Source organism: Primulina huaijiensis, chromosome 16, assembly GCF_012295235.1.
Source record: "Primulina huaijiensis isolate GDHJ02 chromosome 16, ASM1229523v2, whole genome shotgun sequence".
Classification (NCBI taxonomy): Eukaryota; Viridiplantae; Streptophyta; class Magnoliopsida; order Lamiales; family Gesneriaceae; genus Primulina; species Primulina huaijiensis.
This window is the reverse complement of record NC_133321.1, coordinates 7,586,476-7,607,712: the sequence shown is the minus strand read 5'-3', so window position 1 is coordinate 7,607,712 and position 21,237 is coordinate 7,586,476. Positions and strand designations below refer to the sequence as shown.

The window sequence follows — 21,237 nt, the reverse complement described above, 5'->3', positions numbered from 1 at the left end:
AAGTTGCACAACAATTAAGGGGAAATAAAAATACTAATTGTCATAGAATAAAATACTCCATAACTTAAAAATTCCTATCCCCGGTCCGGACTCTTGTATTTGCCTGAAAAACTGGAACTCAAATAATACAATTTCATAAATCATGCATCTAAATAAAAAAAATTCCTTTTAAACTTAAATAAATATTTTTACGATTTAAATAAATGCATGTGTTTTACGTGTACTGATTTTGGGCTCTACATTTTTCCTCTATTTTTATTGTAATTTTCGGCCATATCACTTTAAAGGATTTAAATTTTGGCAACTCTCCATTTTGATACCTTTCCTTAATCCTTTCATGGCATAGGTAATCCTCTCATTTTAAATCCTCATTAATTAATAATTAAGCAATATTCTCTCCCCAATTATCTAATAAAATTCTGCCATCACGATTCTAAATTCAAAAATATTTGACAACTCATTTCCCTTGATTCATCTCCATAATCTTTCTTGGTAGATAATTTCCCCCACTTTTAAATCACCAACAATTAAATAATTAAGCAATTTCTCCCTTGTCCCTAGACTTAATTGTCGACCAAGTGCACCCCTTAATCATCCTTCAAATCTTTTGATATCATTCTTATTTTCTTATCTCACAAACAAGAAAGATAGCAAGGTTATTCTCTTCCTTTTTATCTTGCAACCTTCCATTTAATTCCTAGACTTCTCTCCCTCACCATATCACCGAAATTCAAAAGAAAATTAGGGAGAAAAATCGTGAGCCTCCTAGAGTAAATAAGAGAGAAAAACAAGAAAAGTAGAAGCAAGAAAGTGAAGCATTCCGTCTCCGCCGCGCCGTGTCGTCTCCTAGTTTGTTTTCTTTTCAAACAAAAATTTCCAGGCATGTATATGTCCTTCGTTTCTCTTCAATCAAGTCATAATAATATTTTTGAACATTAGATGATCATGATTTCCATGGCAAACCGAATTTGGACAGCAACTTTCAAAGAAAAATTCTGCACAGATTTTTTTCCCCTTCATGCTTCACGTTTTTTATTGGTTTTGTAGTTTCAGGTGGTTGGCTCGATCCCAGGGGCTCGAGGCTGCATCTAGACATGTACTAGGACATGTTAGGGTCATGTAAGAACGTTGATTCCAGCCCCTACATGCTGGAGATAGAGTTTTGACAGCAACTCAACAAGCATGTCACTTTGTGTCTTGAAATTTGCGTGTGTATTGTCTAAGGTGGAGATTCTGATCTTGGCTGCCCTAGGGGCTGTATCCATGGTTAGAACCTCTCCTTGGCTTGTCTAAGACGTGACCAAGTCGTCCTTTCAAGGCTTGGTCCATGGTTGCATCGGTTTTTCAAAACAAAACAAGACGAGCCCCTTCGTTTATTTTCTGCATGTGTGAGTTTCGGGTATATGGTGTTGGTGTGGATCTTGGTTGGCTTTTTAGCCCTTAGCCACGGTTTATACCATACCTCTTGATGTCTAGATCTTGCCATGGTCAATCAAATGTCCACTGGAAAGGTCCATGTCAGCAAACAAAGCAAACCTCCCCACGCGCGCAGGTTGGCCTCTCGGGTTGGAGTTTCGGATGATTCATGGTGAGGTTTGAATTGTGGCTGGCCTAGGGCCCTTAGCCATGGTTCAAACCATACCCTAGGATGTTGGTAAGAGGCTCTGGTCAGTGGTTCAAGCCCCAATGGCCATTAGCCTCGAAAACGACGCAAGGAAACGAAAGCGCTGCAGCTGTATTTTGTTGACAGCAAGTGGTGCATCGATTCAGAGGCTCGTTTGAGTTCTTGGTTGGCTTTTAGCCTATGGACTTGGACTGGACAGTACCTCATCAAGTTAGAAAGGTCATGTTTTTGGCCGTTTGTGATTCGGTTAATTTTAGAGGTCGTACTAGAATTTACGGTACAATATGCCAAATTGACTCTCGAAAGAGCGTTTCATGTTTTGGCCTCCATTCACCAAAGTTTCGACTTGTACCATTTTAGGAGCATCATTTCATCATTTTAGACGTATTTTAATCATGACTAAATGATGGTTCGGGTTGGCACGGAGTCATGATTAAATACTAAGTCATTGGGCGTAATTGTCTCGTTTTTGGGAGTTCAATTACATAGTTTGGTCAAATAAATCATTTGCATATTTTTCTTGTTACATCTAAGTCGCAGCGAGCCTGGAAACGATCCAACCCCTTTGGTAAAATAAATACAGGATATTTAATTACGTTATTTGATTATATTACGTGCAAAATATTCGTTTTGAGATTTATGCGATATTGCTTGTGGTCACTTTACTATCATGAGATTATTACTTCACCCGGTCGCCAGTTACCGGTCAGTTCAGTTTTGTACCACCTAGTATACTGTGGCATTAGTCTGATCAGACAATTATTATTTCAACCGGTCGTCAGTTACCGGTCAGTTCAGTTCAGTTCAGTTTAGGGACCACTTGTGTATAACATAATCTCAACAGAAAAATTATTACATGCTATTTTATGACAGGGCTCTACGGAGCAAACATTTCACTTACGATTTTCAGTTCAGTTATGCACATATTTATAATTATTCATGATACGATTTTCAGTTCAGTTATGCAAGTATTAAAATGACTCATGACATGATATTTTCACTTTGCATGCGATTTTATTATTATTACTTGTTATTTATGATATATGCATGCTGAGTCTTTAGACTCACTAGACTTGATTGTTGTAGGTACTGATGAAGTCGAGACCGAGGGCGGGGACCAGTGAGTTATCGAGGGTCGGCAGTAGTGGAACCCGAGGACCTCATCTTCAGCATTTACCATTTTTATGCTCAAACATTTTCATCGTTGTTGGATTATTTTAAATTATTATTTTGCAAACAAATATTTACTTCCGCTGCTATTTTAAACATTTAACTTTATTTATCAGTTTATTTATGAATTAGGTCTTTTAATTAATTAAAGAGAAAATTTTAAATTTTTCCGCAAATTTTCAAGCACGAATTATGAGGCCATTATAATTTCAGTTGTTCAGCAGCAGCTGGTTCAGTTCAGTTCAGTTGGTCAGCTGAAATCAACCTAGCTGATTTCAATTTGTGCCAAACTAGCAGTTTTATCGTCATTTATCAGCATCTTAAGATTCGATTCAGACTTTGACTTCTGAATATGATTTGTAGATCATCGTCTTATCTTTCCAACGCATACTGAATTGCTTCATTTCAATAACCGAGCTAAGAGATATGAGCAAAATACTGCAACTGCTCAAACCCAACTGATTGCTATTTGCGTGCAATCAGTTCGGTAATTCAGCGATCTATTAGACCTTGATAACATTCGATTTTGCCCAACTGACGTGAAATACGACTTGTTTCAAAATTGAGTTTTCTGATAAGTCAGGTTGGCAGATTGTCATATGAATCAACCACTTGAGAGATATCATCAAAATACTGAAACTTGCCAGAAATTCAGTTTGTGCAGAATTCAGTTTCAGCTTGCTTCTTGTTTTAATAACTTCATACTTGAGTAAATATGTTAGAAACACAATAACAAGTTTTGTTAACATCAAAATCAAGATTGCGAACATGAAATGTTCCAATATATTCATTATATTCACGGTATTGTTATTACTAGATCTAATGTCTTACGTTGTTTTGTATGTGAGGTCCATATAAAATTGTGGCTTATTTAGCATAAATTGATTATTTTATTCATATTAAAACGATTTTGCCATCTTTTAGTGTGGCTAGTATTGCTATAAACTTCAATAAAATGTCTTACGTTGTTTTCTATAAGTACTGTTTAGATTATGAACAGCTAACACAATGCGACAAAGGATTCAGTACGTTACTAAAATTAAAAATTGTAGCCAATTCTGATATTTGATTATGGTACATTACTAAAATTAAATTTTTTTAAAATAATTTACAAAGATTGGTATTACAAAATATGCATCACAAATATTAGCAAATATACTAGACCATACAAGAATGTTCTTGTTTGCAATCTTTCACAAAGCCAGTTGTAAAATTTTCTGACAGCAACCAAAGCATTTTACAAGTAAATACACGAAACTGCAAAAAAAAATGTACTTTTTTTTTATGCATTCAACACCATATATTATGCAGTCAAGTCACTTGTACAAATCATTTATTTGCTCTTTGTACAGAGACACAACCTTGTCTCGTCGAATTTTCATGGTTGGAGACATTAAACCATTATCGATCTGCAAGTGGATCCAAAATGAATGCCGATATTTTCACAAAAAGTAGTCAATAAAACGTTGATGACAATGTTGGTGTAACCTTACCGTGAAAGGCTCGTCAATCACCAGTATTGGTCCGATTTTGAATGAACAGTCTGCAGTCCTGCAATGTTACCAATTTGAAAGAAACAAGAATCGTGGGGGATGAGCTGAAATTACTTCATTACAAAATATTACAGAAGATTTAAACCTCGGAGGCAATTTTGCTCAAAGGAACATCCATATGATCATTAGCCTTGAATGATATATAATCTCAAGAAAATGAACATTGTTTTCTCATTGTAGAAGCCCTTATTTCTAGCTGGTTAAAGTATTCTTAAAGATGATTTATTTTCTCTTACCATTTTTTCAATTCCCTGTGCATAAGGTTGGTTAATTGTCCCCTGCTAAGTTCTGAGGTATCAGAATAATCCACCGACAAACTTTTAGCTTCTAATGGAATCTCGTCTTTGTTTGGGACAATCAGAGCTCCAAGGCGTCGTTCATCCTATGCATCTCAGTCATATGTTATATCATAGAAGATAAATAACACTGTCTCATTCTTTCGGTAAGTTACATTGACAGGGACGAAAAGTTCAGGTTACAGAAGATTTTACCTGGCCAAAGACTACAATCTGTTGAATAAGGGAACTTCTCAGGGCAGCTTCTTCAATCTCCGATGGCTCGACATTTTCACCTATTTTAGCAATTTGGTATGAGCCACGACGTCAAGAAACTTACTGATTTTGTTTTCCTTGAAATGGAAATTTCCAAGAAAGGTTTTGAGTATCTTTTTATATTTTATGCTAAAGTGAACTGAATGGTTGTGTTTTTCGGCAAATTTTTATTAAACCATTAATTTAATCTTGAAAACAAACGTATCATCTTGGAAATCATACATACTAAGTCAGAAATATTTCAATATACCTGATGAAAGTACTATTGTATCTTTCGCACGTCCTGCTAGAACAATCGCACCTGCAGCTTTCCGACTTCTTCCCCTAGAATGAGGAGGACATATCCACCCAATATCACCTGTATCAAGCCATCCATTCTCATCTATAGCTTGTTTTGTTGCCAATGGGTTCTGAAATAGCAAGTCCAATTCCAAAAGAACACCCAATTAGATTTTTGTCTAGTAGACGTATCATTTCCGAGTTCATCACAATTCTGTTTCTTGAAGAATATTTTTCTGAAGTACATAATTTTTGCAGGCCATTTAACCCATCAAACTAATCTATTTAGATTTATATACTCCAGGAACATCAAATATTGAAGTATTAAACAACGGAAACATAAGACTCTGAGGTCGATATATGTATATTTTGGTTTTATGTTTCTATACCAAATGCTATATCTATCATGGTAGAACAACATTTGCTATTTATAGTTAGAGGAGATTTAAAAACGAACCTTGTAGTAACCTTTCATCACTTGCGGACCCCTAACTTTAACAATGCCTTTCGAACCACAAGGAAGGATATCATCTGTTTCAGCATCTACAACTTTTATTTCCGTATTCCGAATAGGATGTCCAACTGAACCAAGAACCTTCATGAATTCCGTTTGTGAAATTGTTAAGATGCATAACATAAGCCAACAAACAATGCATCATATGACATCATCCTTTAACAGCTAAAGAACCAAGAAAGACAGTAATGCAGTCATTTTAAAACCGCTTCACAATATGATTTTAATTTTTTTATATGTTTGAAATAAGTTCATGGTTGTTGTCTAAGAAAAAAGTGGTGAATGGGTGGAATTCCCCAGGAATGACCAATTTAGATGGTAGTTTTGGTTGTCCTGCAGCATTTTGTTTTCACTAAGCACCCATTGTACATCATTAAAAAATCTCAGAAATTTCCTTGTTTCAGAATCTGCTACTTAATTTCAAACTACATAAAGTTGCATTAATACAAGTGTGTGTGTCGAATATTTTTCTTACATTACAACTGTGCCTTCGACCCGTAATGACAGGGGATGATTCTGTTAGGCCATATCCATTTTGAACTATTATGCCAATTGCCTGCGTTATTAGGATAGAGTAAGACAAACAATACAACTCAATCCCCTATATTTCCAATTACAAGAGCAAAATATTTTTAACCTCAAAGAACTTGTCTATTTGTGAAGGCAAGCTGCCACCTCCACTAATACCAGCCTGCAAAATGTCAAAGGTAAAATTCGCCTTTATTTTTCTTACAGGATGATTTTGGTCGACGTTGGCAAGAATATTAGTTTTCTATCATTTATTTTGCATCTTTCCCACAAAAATGCAATGGGGCTCAGATAAAAGTAATAATTGTTATGACCCGTGTAATGTTGTCCTATCACAGATGCAGTGGAGTAAAATCACAACAGACAATATGGTTAACCTTTAAAATGCCAATCGAACTATGAATTTTACTGTAGACAATTTGTTTTGCCATCATATGTAATGGCAACAATATTGCAGCGACTATCCTTGCCGACAACCAGTCAAAAATAGAAACAAGGTAAGGAGGTTGCTCCAGGTTTGTGCTCAGGCATTTCCCCTATGACAAGAAAAAGAAGGAAGAGAGTGATAAACCGTTAAAAATAATATGGTAATAAATTTCTAAATACCGATCAACCATATATGCTATTATGGGAATATGTCACTAGAGTATATAAATCTTCAAAAACACATGCGTCGCGTCGCTTAAGAAAGAAAGTTGTTAAGATCATCAATATAATGATCATAAACTCCTGTTATATTGAACACGAGGGACAATATACTTAAACTGTGGAGTTGATGATTGATAGTTATCATATTGGTACTTAGGAAAATAAATACTCGTAGAACGAGTTCCAAAGCCAACACCAACAGAAAGGAAGATGATTAAGTTCAACCTCATAAATTCGTTTGGCCTCCATGTATGCAAAACTGATCCTTAAGAATAGCAGAACAACAAATTTACGAATCGTAGAACTTGAACTGATTTGCTTTTGAATCCCGCTGCAATCCATGAAACCAAACAATTATCATGAAATATGATAGGCTTAAAAGGCCAAATGGGATGTAAATCTATGCACATGAAACAAGTATTTATGCATACATAAAATAATTAATGACTACAAAAAGTGGTACCCATTTTTGACGAAGAAATGAGTAGAAGTAAATCCATTACCTTTAGACAAGAACTGAAGGGAGATCATAGTTGAAGTTTAGACAATAATTAGTGTAAACAATCTACTAATTTAGAAGTAGAAACTGTTAGAGTAGATGTCCTGTAAGCCAACTATTTATTGGCTAGGGATTTTATTGACTCAGTTATAAACAATCTTTATTTCAATATAATTCATTATTTCATGGTTTGTTGTTTCTTTATCTGTATACCCATGTGAACAAGATAGATAAAGACCTTGATTATACTTTAATACAAAAAAATCGTAATTCGATGTTGAAATCCATTTGTAAACACTATATGATCTAAATTCGTTCCTAGTCGATTCAGCCGTCTAAAACATGGATAAAGGTCGCTTGAGCTCGAGACTAGCATATGTGATGTTGTGTACCGCATTTCTTGGTAAAGGCATAGAGATGTCCAAAAATGCAGATGGGTAGTCATATGTTGATTATACCGAACAACCCTCCCTCGGACTTTCCAAGTGGTTATCATACATCGATTGGATAAATCCGTGGTTATAATTGTACACCATTAGTCCTTACGACCTGGGACAACACTAAGGCTTTATATGCTAGGGTTGTGCTTTGACTCGTTTACCGGCTCCAGGAGAGTCATCAGGTGGTGAGATTAGGTACAATTACGACACATATAGGAGTCAGTGCATTGTAGTCGGGAATTCACCGCTCACCTACGGATGTGGATATCCTATGTGATACGATGAAATAATAGTGCATGGAATCTCTGGCCAGAGTATGAGATTTACGTTGGAGAAGGAGTTCTCCAATAGCACATGCGATGCCATTATTTATATGTGTCACATAGTAATCGAATTATTATGCAACCCTCGATGAACCAATGGTTGCATATTTGATCGGGATATATGAGATGAAGGGACCGTACTGTACGTTAATCATAATCAACTGGTTTTTGCAGGCACTATCAATGATACCTAGGGAATCATGGGGCGATGCTACTAGACGTTCTTACCATGATTCGATGGGTTTAATCATATTTCCGACATTCTAATGATCAATTGTTGATATATAGAATGGGGCAAATTAGGGTAAGCCCGAATAAAAGATTATGTCCTGAATCACAAAGAGTTGTGAACCCACTCCTAGCTGTATCCCTATACCATTGAGGGTCACACAAGCACTGGATCATTTGTACGTTCCCGTTGAGAGAATAAATTCAAGAAGTGGAATTTATATTATGATATAGTAAATTCAAGGAGTTGAATTTATGATAATTAAATTTTGAGAGAATAAATTCAAGGAGTTGAATTTATAAAATTTGAGAATTTAATTTATTAAGCTTAAAATTTGAGTTTATTAAATATTAAATTAAATATAGTGAGAATTGTTTTTAATGGGCTTGTAGGAGTACAAGTCCAACATACAAAATAATTAAAGTTCTTAATGGACTTTGATTAATTAATTAAACTAGTTGGACTAGCCCAATTAATTAATCAAGTCCATTAATGTTAATTATGAATATTAGGTCATTGCTTAATTATTAATAGGGATAAGCAAGCCTTAACCCTAGCCTCCACCCCATTGTGATTTTCGAAAATCACAACTTCTCAAGCATCAAATTTTCGGCCGCCCCTTTTTTGCTAAAGAGATTGAGCCGCCTCTCGATCTTTTGATCTCCAACATAAAATATCTTCTAATTTTTCTATTGCAAATTAGAAGAGTAATAAATCTTGTAGTCGTGGACCTGATTCGAAGAATAAAGAAATGAGTTTTTGAAGATCGTTCGTAGAGATTTACAACAAGAGCTACGTCCGCTTATACCGGAGTAGTTAGAGTCTAGTGATTCTTTCGCCAAAGGTATAAATTTAAACTCTCTATGAATGTTTAATTATAAAACCATAATAGTGTCCAAATACATCTTGAATGTCAAGATCTAAAAATTTTTTAAACTTCCGCTGCGTTTTGGGCACGAGAAAACCGAGATCCAACAGTGGTATCAGAGCCAAGTTTTTTTCTATATCATATGGTTTTTAATCATATTGAATAATTTGTTTCTAGCCACACAACAAATTTTTTTTTAAAATTGATGCACCATAAAATTATATTTTTCCAGAAATAAAAAAAAAAATTTCGGATCTTCCCGGAACTGTTCCGGACTGACCGCGTGTAGGACTGCGTGCGCAGCGTGCGCGCTCAGCGCGGCGCAGTATGTGGAGCATCCGCACGCTACGCGGCGCACTGCGCAGCGCAGCTTGCAGATATTTTAAATGCATGAAAAATGATCGAGAGTCTTGACCAATGTGTTAGGTGTATGCTAGGATATTTTACTGTTTTATTCATTTTGTTAATATTTGATATTATTAAAGTAGGCCTAGTTTATGGCATGTTCCCACCCCATGAGATGTATCCCTTATGTGCCATGACTATTTAAATTTAATTATTAGAAATAGTGGGAGATCAAGATTGGAAGATGGTGGACCCGATGCACAAGATGAAGACATGTAAAATATTGGAAGCTCTTGTAATTGTTGCATTTGCATCCCTGCATTCACCTAGGTTTTGGACCTAGATCCGTGTCTGGCTCACATGGATCTAATAGTTTTGGTGATCGATCATCCTTATTTATTTATTGTTGAATGTCATATTATGATATATAAATGATATATAGTAGTATGCATTTATGTATATTATTAAATAATATAGTTGCATGAATCCGCAAACATACAAACTCGTGACACGCATTTTAAAATAAAATGATGAGACGATTTTAAAATTAAAATCCCTCATTTTGAATATGATTCAAAATTTATATCAAACCGTAAAAGTAAAAATTAAAATAGTTTAATTTTTCCTTGCCTTCCATCAACAGTGGTTGCATGTTGATCGCTACCCGCGGACAGTGTTTGGCTCATATTATTGGGAGGGCCTGGACGCTGGAAAGTTGTGACCTCCACCGGATATATGATGTGAATTGAGTAGAACTCCCATGACTTCGGCTCATAATATTGGGAGAACTCATGGCGACCGTCTACTACAATTCAATATTGATGTGTCGGTTTGACACGTGAAAATAAACGGCGTCATTTTATTGGGTCCTTATTAAAAGTGAGGCAAAACACACGGAGGTTGCATAGGGATGCAATTGAATTCTAGCTTTTAGAAATTATAATTGGTTGATATTATTCGGGATTATAATTGACTAATTGGACTCTACGTGCCCACAAAGGAAATACGATTTCCCTTTTTTCATCATAGGGTGGTGGAAATGTCAAAATAGTGGGAAGGAAATTTATAAAATAAAAATCTATATTTTATATCTTAGAATTATTTTAAAATTATCAGTAACCATTATCTGTTTTCATTTTCAGTATATTTACGATGACTGCTCGTAACCCGCTTTCAATCATTCTCGATCAAAACAAATTGACTGACCCTAACTATCATGACTGGTTAAGAAATTTAAAGATTGTTCTGAACTCGGAAAGGATTGCGTATGTGCTTTATAAGAAGCCACCAAAGGAGGCAGCTCCTGATATTAGTCGGACTGAGTTAGCTAAGCTTGAGAAATGGTGGGACCATGATCTTCAAGCTAGGAGCTACATGTTGGCTTCTATGTCGAATGAACTTCAGAGGAGGTTCGAGGAGGTGGTGAATGCTGCTGACATTCACCTTCATCTGAAAGAATTGTATTATGTACAAACTCGTTCAGAGAGACATGCTACTATGAAAGAACTCATGACTACACGCTTATGAGAGGGGACTTCGGTTCATGAGCATGGTGTTGGGATGATTGGGCTCATCGAGAAGTTGCTGGGACTCGACGTGGTTATTCCTAGTGAGCTCTCGACTGATATTCTCTTGTTGTCTTTGCCTGCCTCGTTCGATGGATTTGTGGTTTATTTTAATATGAACAAGCTTGAGGTCACCTTTGAAGAGTTGGTCAATATACTTACTAATTATGAGGCCACAATTAAAAAGAAAAAGCATGTTCTTTTAGTTGGTTCTTCGTCCGGTACGAAATATGGAGCCCCAAACAAAGGCAAGAAGCGTTATGCCCCTCTCAAGAAGAACAAGCCCAACAAGAAGCCATAAAAGAAACCAACTCCGGGGCCCACAAAGCCGAACAAATCAGAACAAGTCTGTTTCCACTGCAACAAGCCTAGACATTGGAGGCGTAATTGCACGGAGTATCTTGCCCAGAAGCGTTCTGGCCATGGTATGTTTTATATTGAAATTAATGTTTCTATTAATTTCTCTTCTTGGGTATTGGATACCTGATGTGGTTCTCATCTATGCAATGATTTGTAGGTGATGGGAGGAAACAAGAGGCTTAGAGATGGTGAGACATTTCTAAGACTAGGAAATGGAGCAAGAGTTGCTGCCACAGTCATTGGAGACGTAACTTTAATTTTGGACAATGATTTTAAATTGTTTTTGAGAGACGTTTTATTTGTTCCTGAATTGGTTAAAAACATTATTTCTATTTCTATGCTTGATAGGGATGGTTATTCTTGTGTTTTTGCAAAAGGTGTTTGCAATTTTACAAGAATAAATGTTTGATTGGAACTGAAGAATTAACAAACGATCTCTATAATTTAAAGATAAAAGATATTCCGTTAAACAATATCCAAGCGCATACGAAAACAATAACAAACAAAAGAAAAATAGAAGATCCAAATACCGCACAAATATGGCACGTTAGACTAGGTCATATTTCCCAAAGAAGGATGCACAAGCTAGTGGGAGAAGACATGTTTGACTTGTCAGACATAAATTCTCTACCTACTTGTGCTTCTTGTCTAAAAAGAAAAATGACTAAGACTCCATTCAATGGAAACATGGAACGTGCGCATGGTCTACTAGATTTGATCCACACTGACGTTTGTGGCCCGCTAAGTGTTGGCACAAAATTTGAGCATTCGTACTTCATTACCTTTACTAATGACCATTCGAGGTATGGGTACGTTTATTTGATGAAACACAAATCTGAAGCATTTGAAAATTTCAAAGAATTCAGATCTGAAATAGAAAATCAGCTAGAAAGAAGTATTAAAGCACTTCGATCTGATCGAGGTGGAGAATACTTGAGTGCTGAATTTTGGGTTATCTAAAAGATTATGGGATTCTCTCACAGTGGACTCCACCAGCAACATCACAATTGAATGGTGTTTCTGAACGTCGTAATCGAACCTTGATGGACATGGTTCGATCCATGATAGGATTCACTGAATTGCCTACATCGTTTTGGGGTTTTGCGTTTGAAACTGCGGCAATGTTGTTGAATAATGTCACTACTAAAGCAGTAGATAAAACACCATGTGAGATATGGATGGGAAAAACTCCCAAATACTTACATGAGAATATGGGGATGTCCTGCTTATGTGAAGCAGACAGTGGGAGACAAATTGGATAGTAGATCCACTTTGTGTTACTTTGTAGGATATCCAAAGAATTCTGTTGGATATTATTTCTATCATCCCCATGAAACAAAAGATTTTTTTTCAAGAAATGCCATCTTTTTGGAAAAATAATTTTTATTAGATAGAAAAGGCAAGATGATAGAACTTGAATAAATTCAAGATACTCCCTCAACTATAGAAGTTGAACCCATTTCTCAACAACCATTAGTTGAAGTACAAGCTCCTAGAAGTTCTGATAGGGTTATTAGACCACCTGCAAGATATACGCTTCTTCATGAACAAAGCCATGGTGAGGCTTGTGTTGGATGTGATCCAATGAATTTCAAAGAAGTAATATATGATACTGATTCAACCATATGACTTGAGTCCATGCAGTCAGAAATGGACTCTATGTATTTAAACCAAGTCTGGACATTAGTTTATCCACCTGAGGGAATAGTTCCCATAGGATGCAAATGGATCTACAAAAGAAAGCTTTGGGCGGATGGGAAGGTAGCGACCTTCAAAGCAAGGTTGGTTGCAAAAGGTTATACTCAAAGCCAAGGAATTGACTATGAGGAAAATTTTTCACTAGTTGCTATGTTTAAGTCCATTAGAATACTACTTGTCATAGCAGCATGGTATGACTATGAGATATGGCAAATGTATGTAATGACTGCATTCCTCAATGGAGACATCAAAGAAGAAATTTATATGTCTCAACCTGAGGGATACACATCAGTAGGAAGTGAGCATAATGTATGCAAACTTCAGAGATCAATAAATGGTCTCAAGCAGGCGTCAAGGAGTTGGAACCTCTTATTTGATAGCACTATCAAGGAATTTGGTTTTGCTAAGAATCCTGAGGAACCATGCGTGTACAAGAAAGTTAGTGGGAGTGCAGTGACATTCATAGTACTTTATATTGACGACATCCTACTCATTGGGAATGATGTAGGATTACTACAATCAACTAAAGTATGGTTAGCAAGTAATTTCTCCATGAAAGACATATGTGAAACATCCTATGTATTGGGAATACAAATCTATAGAGATAGATCAAAGAGGATGTTGTGGCTCACCCAAGCCACCTATATCGATACCATTCTGAAGCGATTCTCTATGGAAGTGTCCAAGAGAGGATACTTACCAATATGTCATGTGTTACTCTATCTAAAGATATGTGTCCCAAAACTGATGAATAAATAGAGATGATGATACGTATTCCATATGCGTCTGCCATTGGTAGTATCATGTATGGTATGATATCGACACGTTCTGATTTTGCTTATGTTCTGAGTGTTACAAGCAAATATCAGGCGAACCCTGGTCCAATGCATTGGAAGGCCGTGAAAGATATTCTTAAGTACTTGAGAAAGACTAAGAACTTGTTCAGGGTCTATGGGGTGGAGAATTGAAATTGGAAGGCTACACCGATTCTAGCTTCCAATATGATGTAGATGATTCGAAATCAACCTCTGGTTTTGTATTCATGCTTAATGTGCGGCTGTCTCTTGGAAAAGTTCCAAGCAAGACACCGTTGCGGATTCCACCATTGAAGTTGAATACATTGTTGCGTCTGCTGCATCCAACGATGCATTTTGGATGAAGAATTTTGTCTAAGAGTTGGGCATTATTCCTAATGGAGTTGATCCAGTCCCGGTGTACTGCGACAACGCTGATGCCGTTGCGCAAGCAAAGGAACCAAGGTCTCATCAGCGATCCAAACATGTATCGAGGAAATTCCACATCATCCGGGAGATTGTGGGAAGAGGAGATATATCAGTCGAAAGAGTCATCTCTGCAGATAATGTTGCTAATCCACTTACAAAGCCCTTGCCAGGATCATTGTTTGAGAAGCAACGCGAAGCAATGATATTAAAGTTTATGGGTAGTTGGCTCTAGGGCAAGTGGGAGATTATTAGAGTAAATGCCCTGTAAGCCAACTGTTGGCTAGGGATTTTATTGACTCAGTTGTAATAAACAATCTTTATTTTAATATAATTCATTATTTCATGGTTTGTTATTTCTTTATCTGTATACTCATGTAAACAACATAGATAAAGACCTTGATTATACTTTAATACAAATGGGTCGTAATTCGATTTTGAAACTTATTTGTAAACACTGTATGATCTAAATTTGTTCCTAGTCGATTCAGCCGCCTAAAACATAGATAAAGGTCGCTTGAGCTCGAGACTAGCATCTGTGATGTTGTGTACCGCGTTTCTTGGTTAAACCGAACAACCCTCTCTCGGACTTTCGAAGTGGTTATCATACATCAAGAGGATAAGTCTGTGGTTATGACTATACACCATTAGTCCTTACGACTTGAGACAACACTAAGGCTTTATATGCTAGGGTTGTGCTTTGACACGTTTATCGGCTCCATGAGAGTCATCAGGTGGCGAGATTGGGTACAGTTACGACACATATAGGAGCCAGTGCATTGTAGTCGGGAATTCACCGCTCACCTACGGGTGTGGATATCCTATGTGATCTGATTAAATAATAGTGCATGGAATCTCTGGCCATAGTATGAGATGCATGTTGGAGAAGGAGTTCTCCAATATTACATGTGATGCCACTATTTATATGTGTCACATAGTTATCGAATTATTATGCAACCCTCGATGAACCAATGGTTGCAGATTTGATCGGGATATATGAGATGAATGGATCGTACTGTACGTTAATCATAATCGACTGGTTCTTGCAGGATCTATCAGTGATACCTAGGGAATCATGGGACGATGCTACTAGACGTTCTTACCATGATTCGATGGGTTTAATCAGAAATATGATTTCTGACATTCTAATAATCAATTGTTGATATATAGAATGGGGTAAATTAGGGTAAGCCCGAATGAAAGATTATGTCCTGAATCACAAAGAGTTGTGAAACCATGGCTAGTTGTATCCCTGAACCATTGAAGGTCACACAAGCACTGGATCATTTGTTACCGTTGAGAGAATAAATTCAAGAAGTTGAATTTATATTATATTATAGTAAATTCAAGGAGTTGAATTTATGATAATTAAATTTTGAGAGAATAAATTCAAGGAATTGAATTTATAAAATTTGAAAATTTAATTTATTAAGCTCAAAAGTTGAATTTATTAAATATTAAATTAAATATAGTGGGAAGTGTGTTTAATGGGCTTGTAGGAGTAGAAGTCTAACATATTAAATAATTAAAGTTCATAATGGACTTTGATTAATTAATTAAACTAGTTGGACTAGCCCAATTAATTAATCAAGACCATTAATGTTAATTATGAATATTAGGTCATGACTTATTTTTAAATAGGGATAAGCAAGCCATAACCCTAGCCTCCACCCCCATTGTGATTTTCGAAAATCACAACTCCTCAATCATCAAATTTTCGGCCACCCCCTTTTTGCTAAAGAGATTGAGCCGCCTCTCGATCTTTTGATCTCTAACGTAAAATATCTTCAAATTTTTCTAGTTCAAATTAGAAGAGGAATAAATCTTTTAGTCGTGGACCTATTCGAAAAATAAAGAAAGGAGTTTTTGAAGATCGTTCGTAGAGATTTACAACAAGAGCTACGTCCGCTTATACCGGAGTAGTTGGAGCTTAGTGATTCTTTCACCAAAGGTATATATTTAAATTCCCTATGAATGTTTAATTATAAAACCATACGAGTGTCCAAATACATCTTGAATGTCAAGATCTAAATTTTTTTTAAACTTCTGCTGCGTTTTGGGCACGAGAAAACCGAGATCCAACAGAAACTGCATGTACTTGAATCTATCCTAAGATAAATAAATAACTGTAATACTACATCCCACATTTGATTTTGAGAGGTGTGTGAATATTGATTTTAATGACAACACAATATACTCTTCGAGTGATCTATGAATCAGGTTCGTAAATCATACTTGGATATAAATTAGATAGAACCATCATGTTGTCGCTTATGCGGACACAATAACAACAAATGTGAAACAACATTAAAGATAAAAGTATCGCTTAATGAACCCGAAAGTGTAATAATATGAAATTTAATCTTCAGAAATAAAATTTGACAATGTTACACAAACAAAACTAACTACACATTGTATTGTAAACAAGGCAATATGCCAGGGAAAAATTAGGATACAAGCTTATTACACTATTCATTATCTTATTATTGATTCTATTCCTATCCCACAGTATATGATAAATTGTTTAAAGAACTACTGCAAAATTGACATTGCATAACATTTCTCGATATTCATTGGCTAATGATCCATTAGTTTGATCATGCAGCCTTGATTAGCGTATATAATATAAGAATTTGAAGCAAGAGGATTTACCTGTATAATGTCTCGTATACTAACGGAACAGATACAATATAATGAGGTTGATAGCAACGCAAGTCATCCTGCAATCAAAGCAGAAGGCTGATGCTACTTTTACAATAGAAATCTATGAAAATAATCCAGACACAAACTAAAATCTTCGAACCCAAAAATTGAGGAAAGCTGATAAAAGCAACTCTGGTCCAGTCAGGAAGAAAACATGTACCTTTAAATTTTTCACCGTTGTGTATGCATGCTCGATTCCATAGGTAAGTGAGGCATACTCACTAGCTCGCTCATATGCATGCCAAGGTGGAAGCATGCTGAGAAACCTGTCCCCAGGAACAACAGGCAGAAATTCCACTAAAGTAGTAATCTTGGCCAAGAAAAAAGATAATATTGTCAGATAATCTTCAATGATTGTTCCTGTGCCAGAAAATGATCCACTACTTCATTAAAAAATGAGAATATAAATTAGAAACTTCAATAATATCTTCACACGTACATATGCTCCTAATTCAAATGCACTGACTTCAAACTCGTGTAATACCAAACTCTACCACTCTTATAACTATTAAATCCCAGCCTCACTTTTTCCTCATCCGATTTCAACCAACAATCTAACTACATTAGCAAAAGTGAATAAAAGGGACAACCAATTTCAAACGTCTATATATTGTGTATGATCCATATTTTTCTACGTTTCCTGTAAGGTTCATGGCAAAGGCGTGAATTCGCCATAAATCTTGATTATATACCCTCTGTGAGGCATAGTCTGGGATGAATGTTTATAATAATTGTAGTGAAATGAAGTGTTGGGAAAAGTTATTACTTTCCAAGACTTATCAACCTATTGTGCATATTTTAATTTTAAATAATCAATTGCTATAATATGTTACCTGCAAATGATTAGGAATATTTGGGAACTTGGGAAGTGAGGTGAGGAAACTAAGAATTCAGGATTTCGACGAGCCCATAAATCAAACTAATAAGAATTCAAGAGACATTATTCGGAAGTTGACCAAGACTTGGAAAAATCATTAGTTGAGATAAGTTTGTATTTATTTACGAGACCTAATAAAACTCAGAAACTTACGAGTTTTTTTTTCCCTCTGTTCCAGACATGTTATCTCAGTAGACTCCTCGACTGAGGGTCCTCAGTATTTAGTAATGAATAATGATTATTTTTTTCAATTTTGCATTTTGTTCTTGAAGATAAAGACAACACTGTAATGATATATTATGGATAACTAGAAATGAGAAGATCCCAATATATACTTCCTCTTGCGTACAAGATTTAAGTAAGACAAGAGCCTGATGATGTAATACGGCCACGACAAACGACCCAATCCCTCAGTTTTGGGATTTTGGTGGACTAGCGGATCGCATATACGAAATCGTACAACATAAGTTACATGATATATCTCATTAATCTATCTAATATTTGTTTATGTCATCACGGTTGATTGTTGACATCCTTCAAGGAAATCAAGAATTGGTTACTTTTTCCTTTTTAATAAATTGCATATCATTGCGTAGTATTTATGGAATAATTTATCTTTGTTTTAATTTTGAATATTATTTGAGATGAATAAATATCAAGTAAAATTAGTTTCTTATTTCTTTTCAACGTCTCTTTCCTTTTTCTTCTAAGTTCATCATGATATCGGTGCATTATGATCTATAAAGGCTGCAAAAAATGAAGAGGTCAGCAAGTTTATCTACTCCTTCAGACCACTGTTTTTACACACTTAAAAAAGAAAAAAAAAACTCAATGACATTCAAAGGTTTCTCTACTCCTTCACATCCAAGTTTCAATGGGGAAAATTTTTTCTTTTTTGGTTGTGAAAATGAAGTCATATTTGAAGGCATTTGACCTCTGGGATGTTGTGGAAACAGGTAGAAACCCTCCATCATTGAGAGAAAATCCTAGAATAGCACAAATCCACCAACACAGTGAAGAAAATGCAAAGAAATACAAAGCTTTGGCTACAAGTCTGCAATTCACTCATCGGTTTCAGAACTTATTTTCAAAAGAATTAGGAACTGTGAAACAGCAAAACAAGATTGGGACCAATTGAAACAAGAGTTCCAAGGGAGTGACACATAACAAGGCAAATTCAAGTACTGGATTTGTGGAGGGAGTTTTAGATTCTTAGAATGAGTGATTCTGAAACTAAGGATTCTACGGACATGCTAATGTGTATGTTGAATCAACTCAGGCTTCATGGAGATCCCAATATATACTTCCTCTTGGTACAAGATTAAGATTTAAGTAAGACAAGATCCTGATGATCTAAGACGGCCACGAAAAACGACCCAATCCCTCAGTTTTGGGATTTTGGTGGACTAGCGGATCACATATACGAAATCGTATAACAAAAGTTACATGATATATCTAATTAATCTATCTATTATTTGTTTAGGTCATCACCGTTGATTGTTGACATCCTTCATGGAAATCAAGCATTGATAACCTTTTTTTTAATAAATTTCAGATCATTGCATATTATTTATGGAATAATATATCTTTGTTTTACTTTAGAATATTATATGAGATGAATAAATATCAAGTAAAATTAGTTTCTTGTTTCTTTTCAATGTCTCTTTCCTTTTTCTTCTAAATTCATCATGATATCAGAGCATTATGATCTATAAAGGTTGCAAAATAAAGAAGAGGTCAGCAAGTTTTTCATTCCCAGACCACTGTTTTTTACATTTAAAAAAAAAACTCAATGGCATTCAAAGGTTTCTCTACTCCTTCACCTCCAAGTTTCAATGGGGAAAATTTTCCTTTTTGGGCTGTGAAAATGAAGGCATATTTGAAGGCATTTGACCTCTGGGATGTTGTGGAAACAGGTAGAAACCCTCCATCATTGAGAGAAAATCCTAGAATAGCACAAATCCACCAACACAGTGAAGAAAATGCAAAGAAATACAAAGGTTTGGCTGCAATTCACTCATCGGTTTCAGAACTTATTTTCACAAGAATCATGAACTGTGAAACAGCAAAACAAGCTTGGGACCAATTGAAACAAGAGTTCCAAGGGAGTGACAGAGCAAGGCAAATTCAAGTACTTAATTTGTGGAGGGAGTTTGAGATTCTTAGAATGAGGGAGTCTGAAACTTTAAAGGAATATATGGACAGGCTAATGAGGATAGTGAATCAACTCAGGCTTCATGGAGAAGATCTGTCGGATAGAAGAATAGTGAGTAAAGTTCTCGTAAGTGTCCCGACGAGATTTGATGCGAAAATCTCATCACTGGAAGATTCGAGGGATCTCTCAACTATCAGTTTGACAGAAGTAATGAATGATTTTCAAGCCATAGATCAAAGAATAAGCATAAGGCTGGAAGAAGCATATGAGGGAGCATTCATGGCAAGATTAAGTGCAGGTCAATCAAGCGGTGGAAAGAAGAATGATGGAGAATACAAAGGGAAAGAAAAGAAATATAAAGGAAAAAAAGGTGCAAAAAAAGAAAAATATCCTCCTTGTACTCATTGCAAAAAGAATTCGCATGCGGAAAAAACTTGTTGGTTCAGACCAGATTTTCAATGCAAAGCTTGCAATCAATTTGTGTTAGAGTAGATGTCCTGCAAGTCAACTGTTGACTAGGGATTTTATTGACTCAGTTGTAAAGAACAATCTTTATTTTAATATAATTCATTATTTCATGGTTTGTTATTTCTTTATCTGTATACCCATGATTTCAAACATAGATAAAGACCTTGATTATACTTTAATACAAATGAATCGTAATTCGATGTTGAAACTCATTTGTAAACACTGTATGATCTAAATTCGTTCCTAGTCGATTCAGCCGCCTAAAACGTGGATAAAGGTCGCTTGAGCTCGAGACTAGCATCTGTGATGTTGTGTACTGCGTTTCTTGGTAAGGGCATAGAGATGTCCAAACATACAGATGGGTAGTCATATGATGATTATACCGAACAACCCTCCCTCGGACTTTCCAAGTGGTTATCATTCATCGAGAGGATAAGTCCGTGGTTATGATTGTACACCATTAGTCCTTACGACCCGGGACAACACTGAGGCTCTATATGCTAGGGCTGTGCTTTGACTCGTTTACCGACTCCAGGAGAGTCATCAGGTGGCGAGGTTGGGTATAGTTGCGACACATATAGGAGCCAGTGCATTGTAGTCGGGGATTCACCGCTCACCTA

At 35.9% G+C, this 21,237-nt stretch overlaps 1 protein-coding gene across 1 annotated transcript in view; it reads right to left on the bottom strand.

Moving 5' to 3' along the window:
• Nucleotides 1-3,930: 3,930 nt before the first annotated feature.
• The window catches only part of LOC140960869 (long-chain-fatty-acid--[acyl-carrier-protein] ligase AEE15, chloroplastic-like), a 77,659-nt gene continuing 60,352 nt past the window's right edge, over nt 3,931-21,237 (bottom strand). Inside the window, exons 7-18 of the mRNA XM_073419180.1 lie at nt 17,278-17,427; nt 17,067-17,134; nt 7,093-7,198; nt 6,597-6,755; nt 6,329-6,382; nt 6,167-6,247; nt 5,635-5,772; nt 5,149-5,308; nt 4,839-4,918; nt 4,584-4,729; nt 4,288-4,345; nt 3,931-4,203 (exon numbers count right to left, since the gene is read on the bottom strand). Coding sequence (XP_073275281.1) covers nt 4,111-4,203; nt 4,288-4,345; nt 4,584-4,729; nt 4,839-4,918; nt 5,149-5,308; nt 5,635-5,772; nt 6,167-6,247; nt 6,329-6,382; nt 6,597-6,755; nt 7,093-7,198; nt 17,067-17,134; nt 17,278-17,427 — 1,293 coding nt within the window. The 3' untranslated portion in view covers nt 3,931-4,110. The remainder of the gene's footprint in view (nt 4,204-4,287; nt 4,346-4,583; nt 4,730-4,838; nt 4,919-5,148; nt 5,309-5,634; nt 5,773-6,166; nt 6,248-6,328; nt 6,383-6,596; nt 6,756-7,092; nt 7,199-17,066; nt 17,135-17,277; nt 17,428-21,237) is intronic.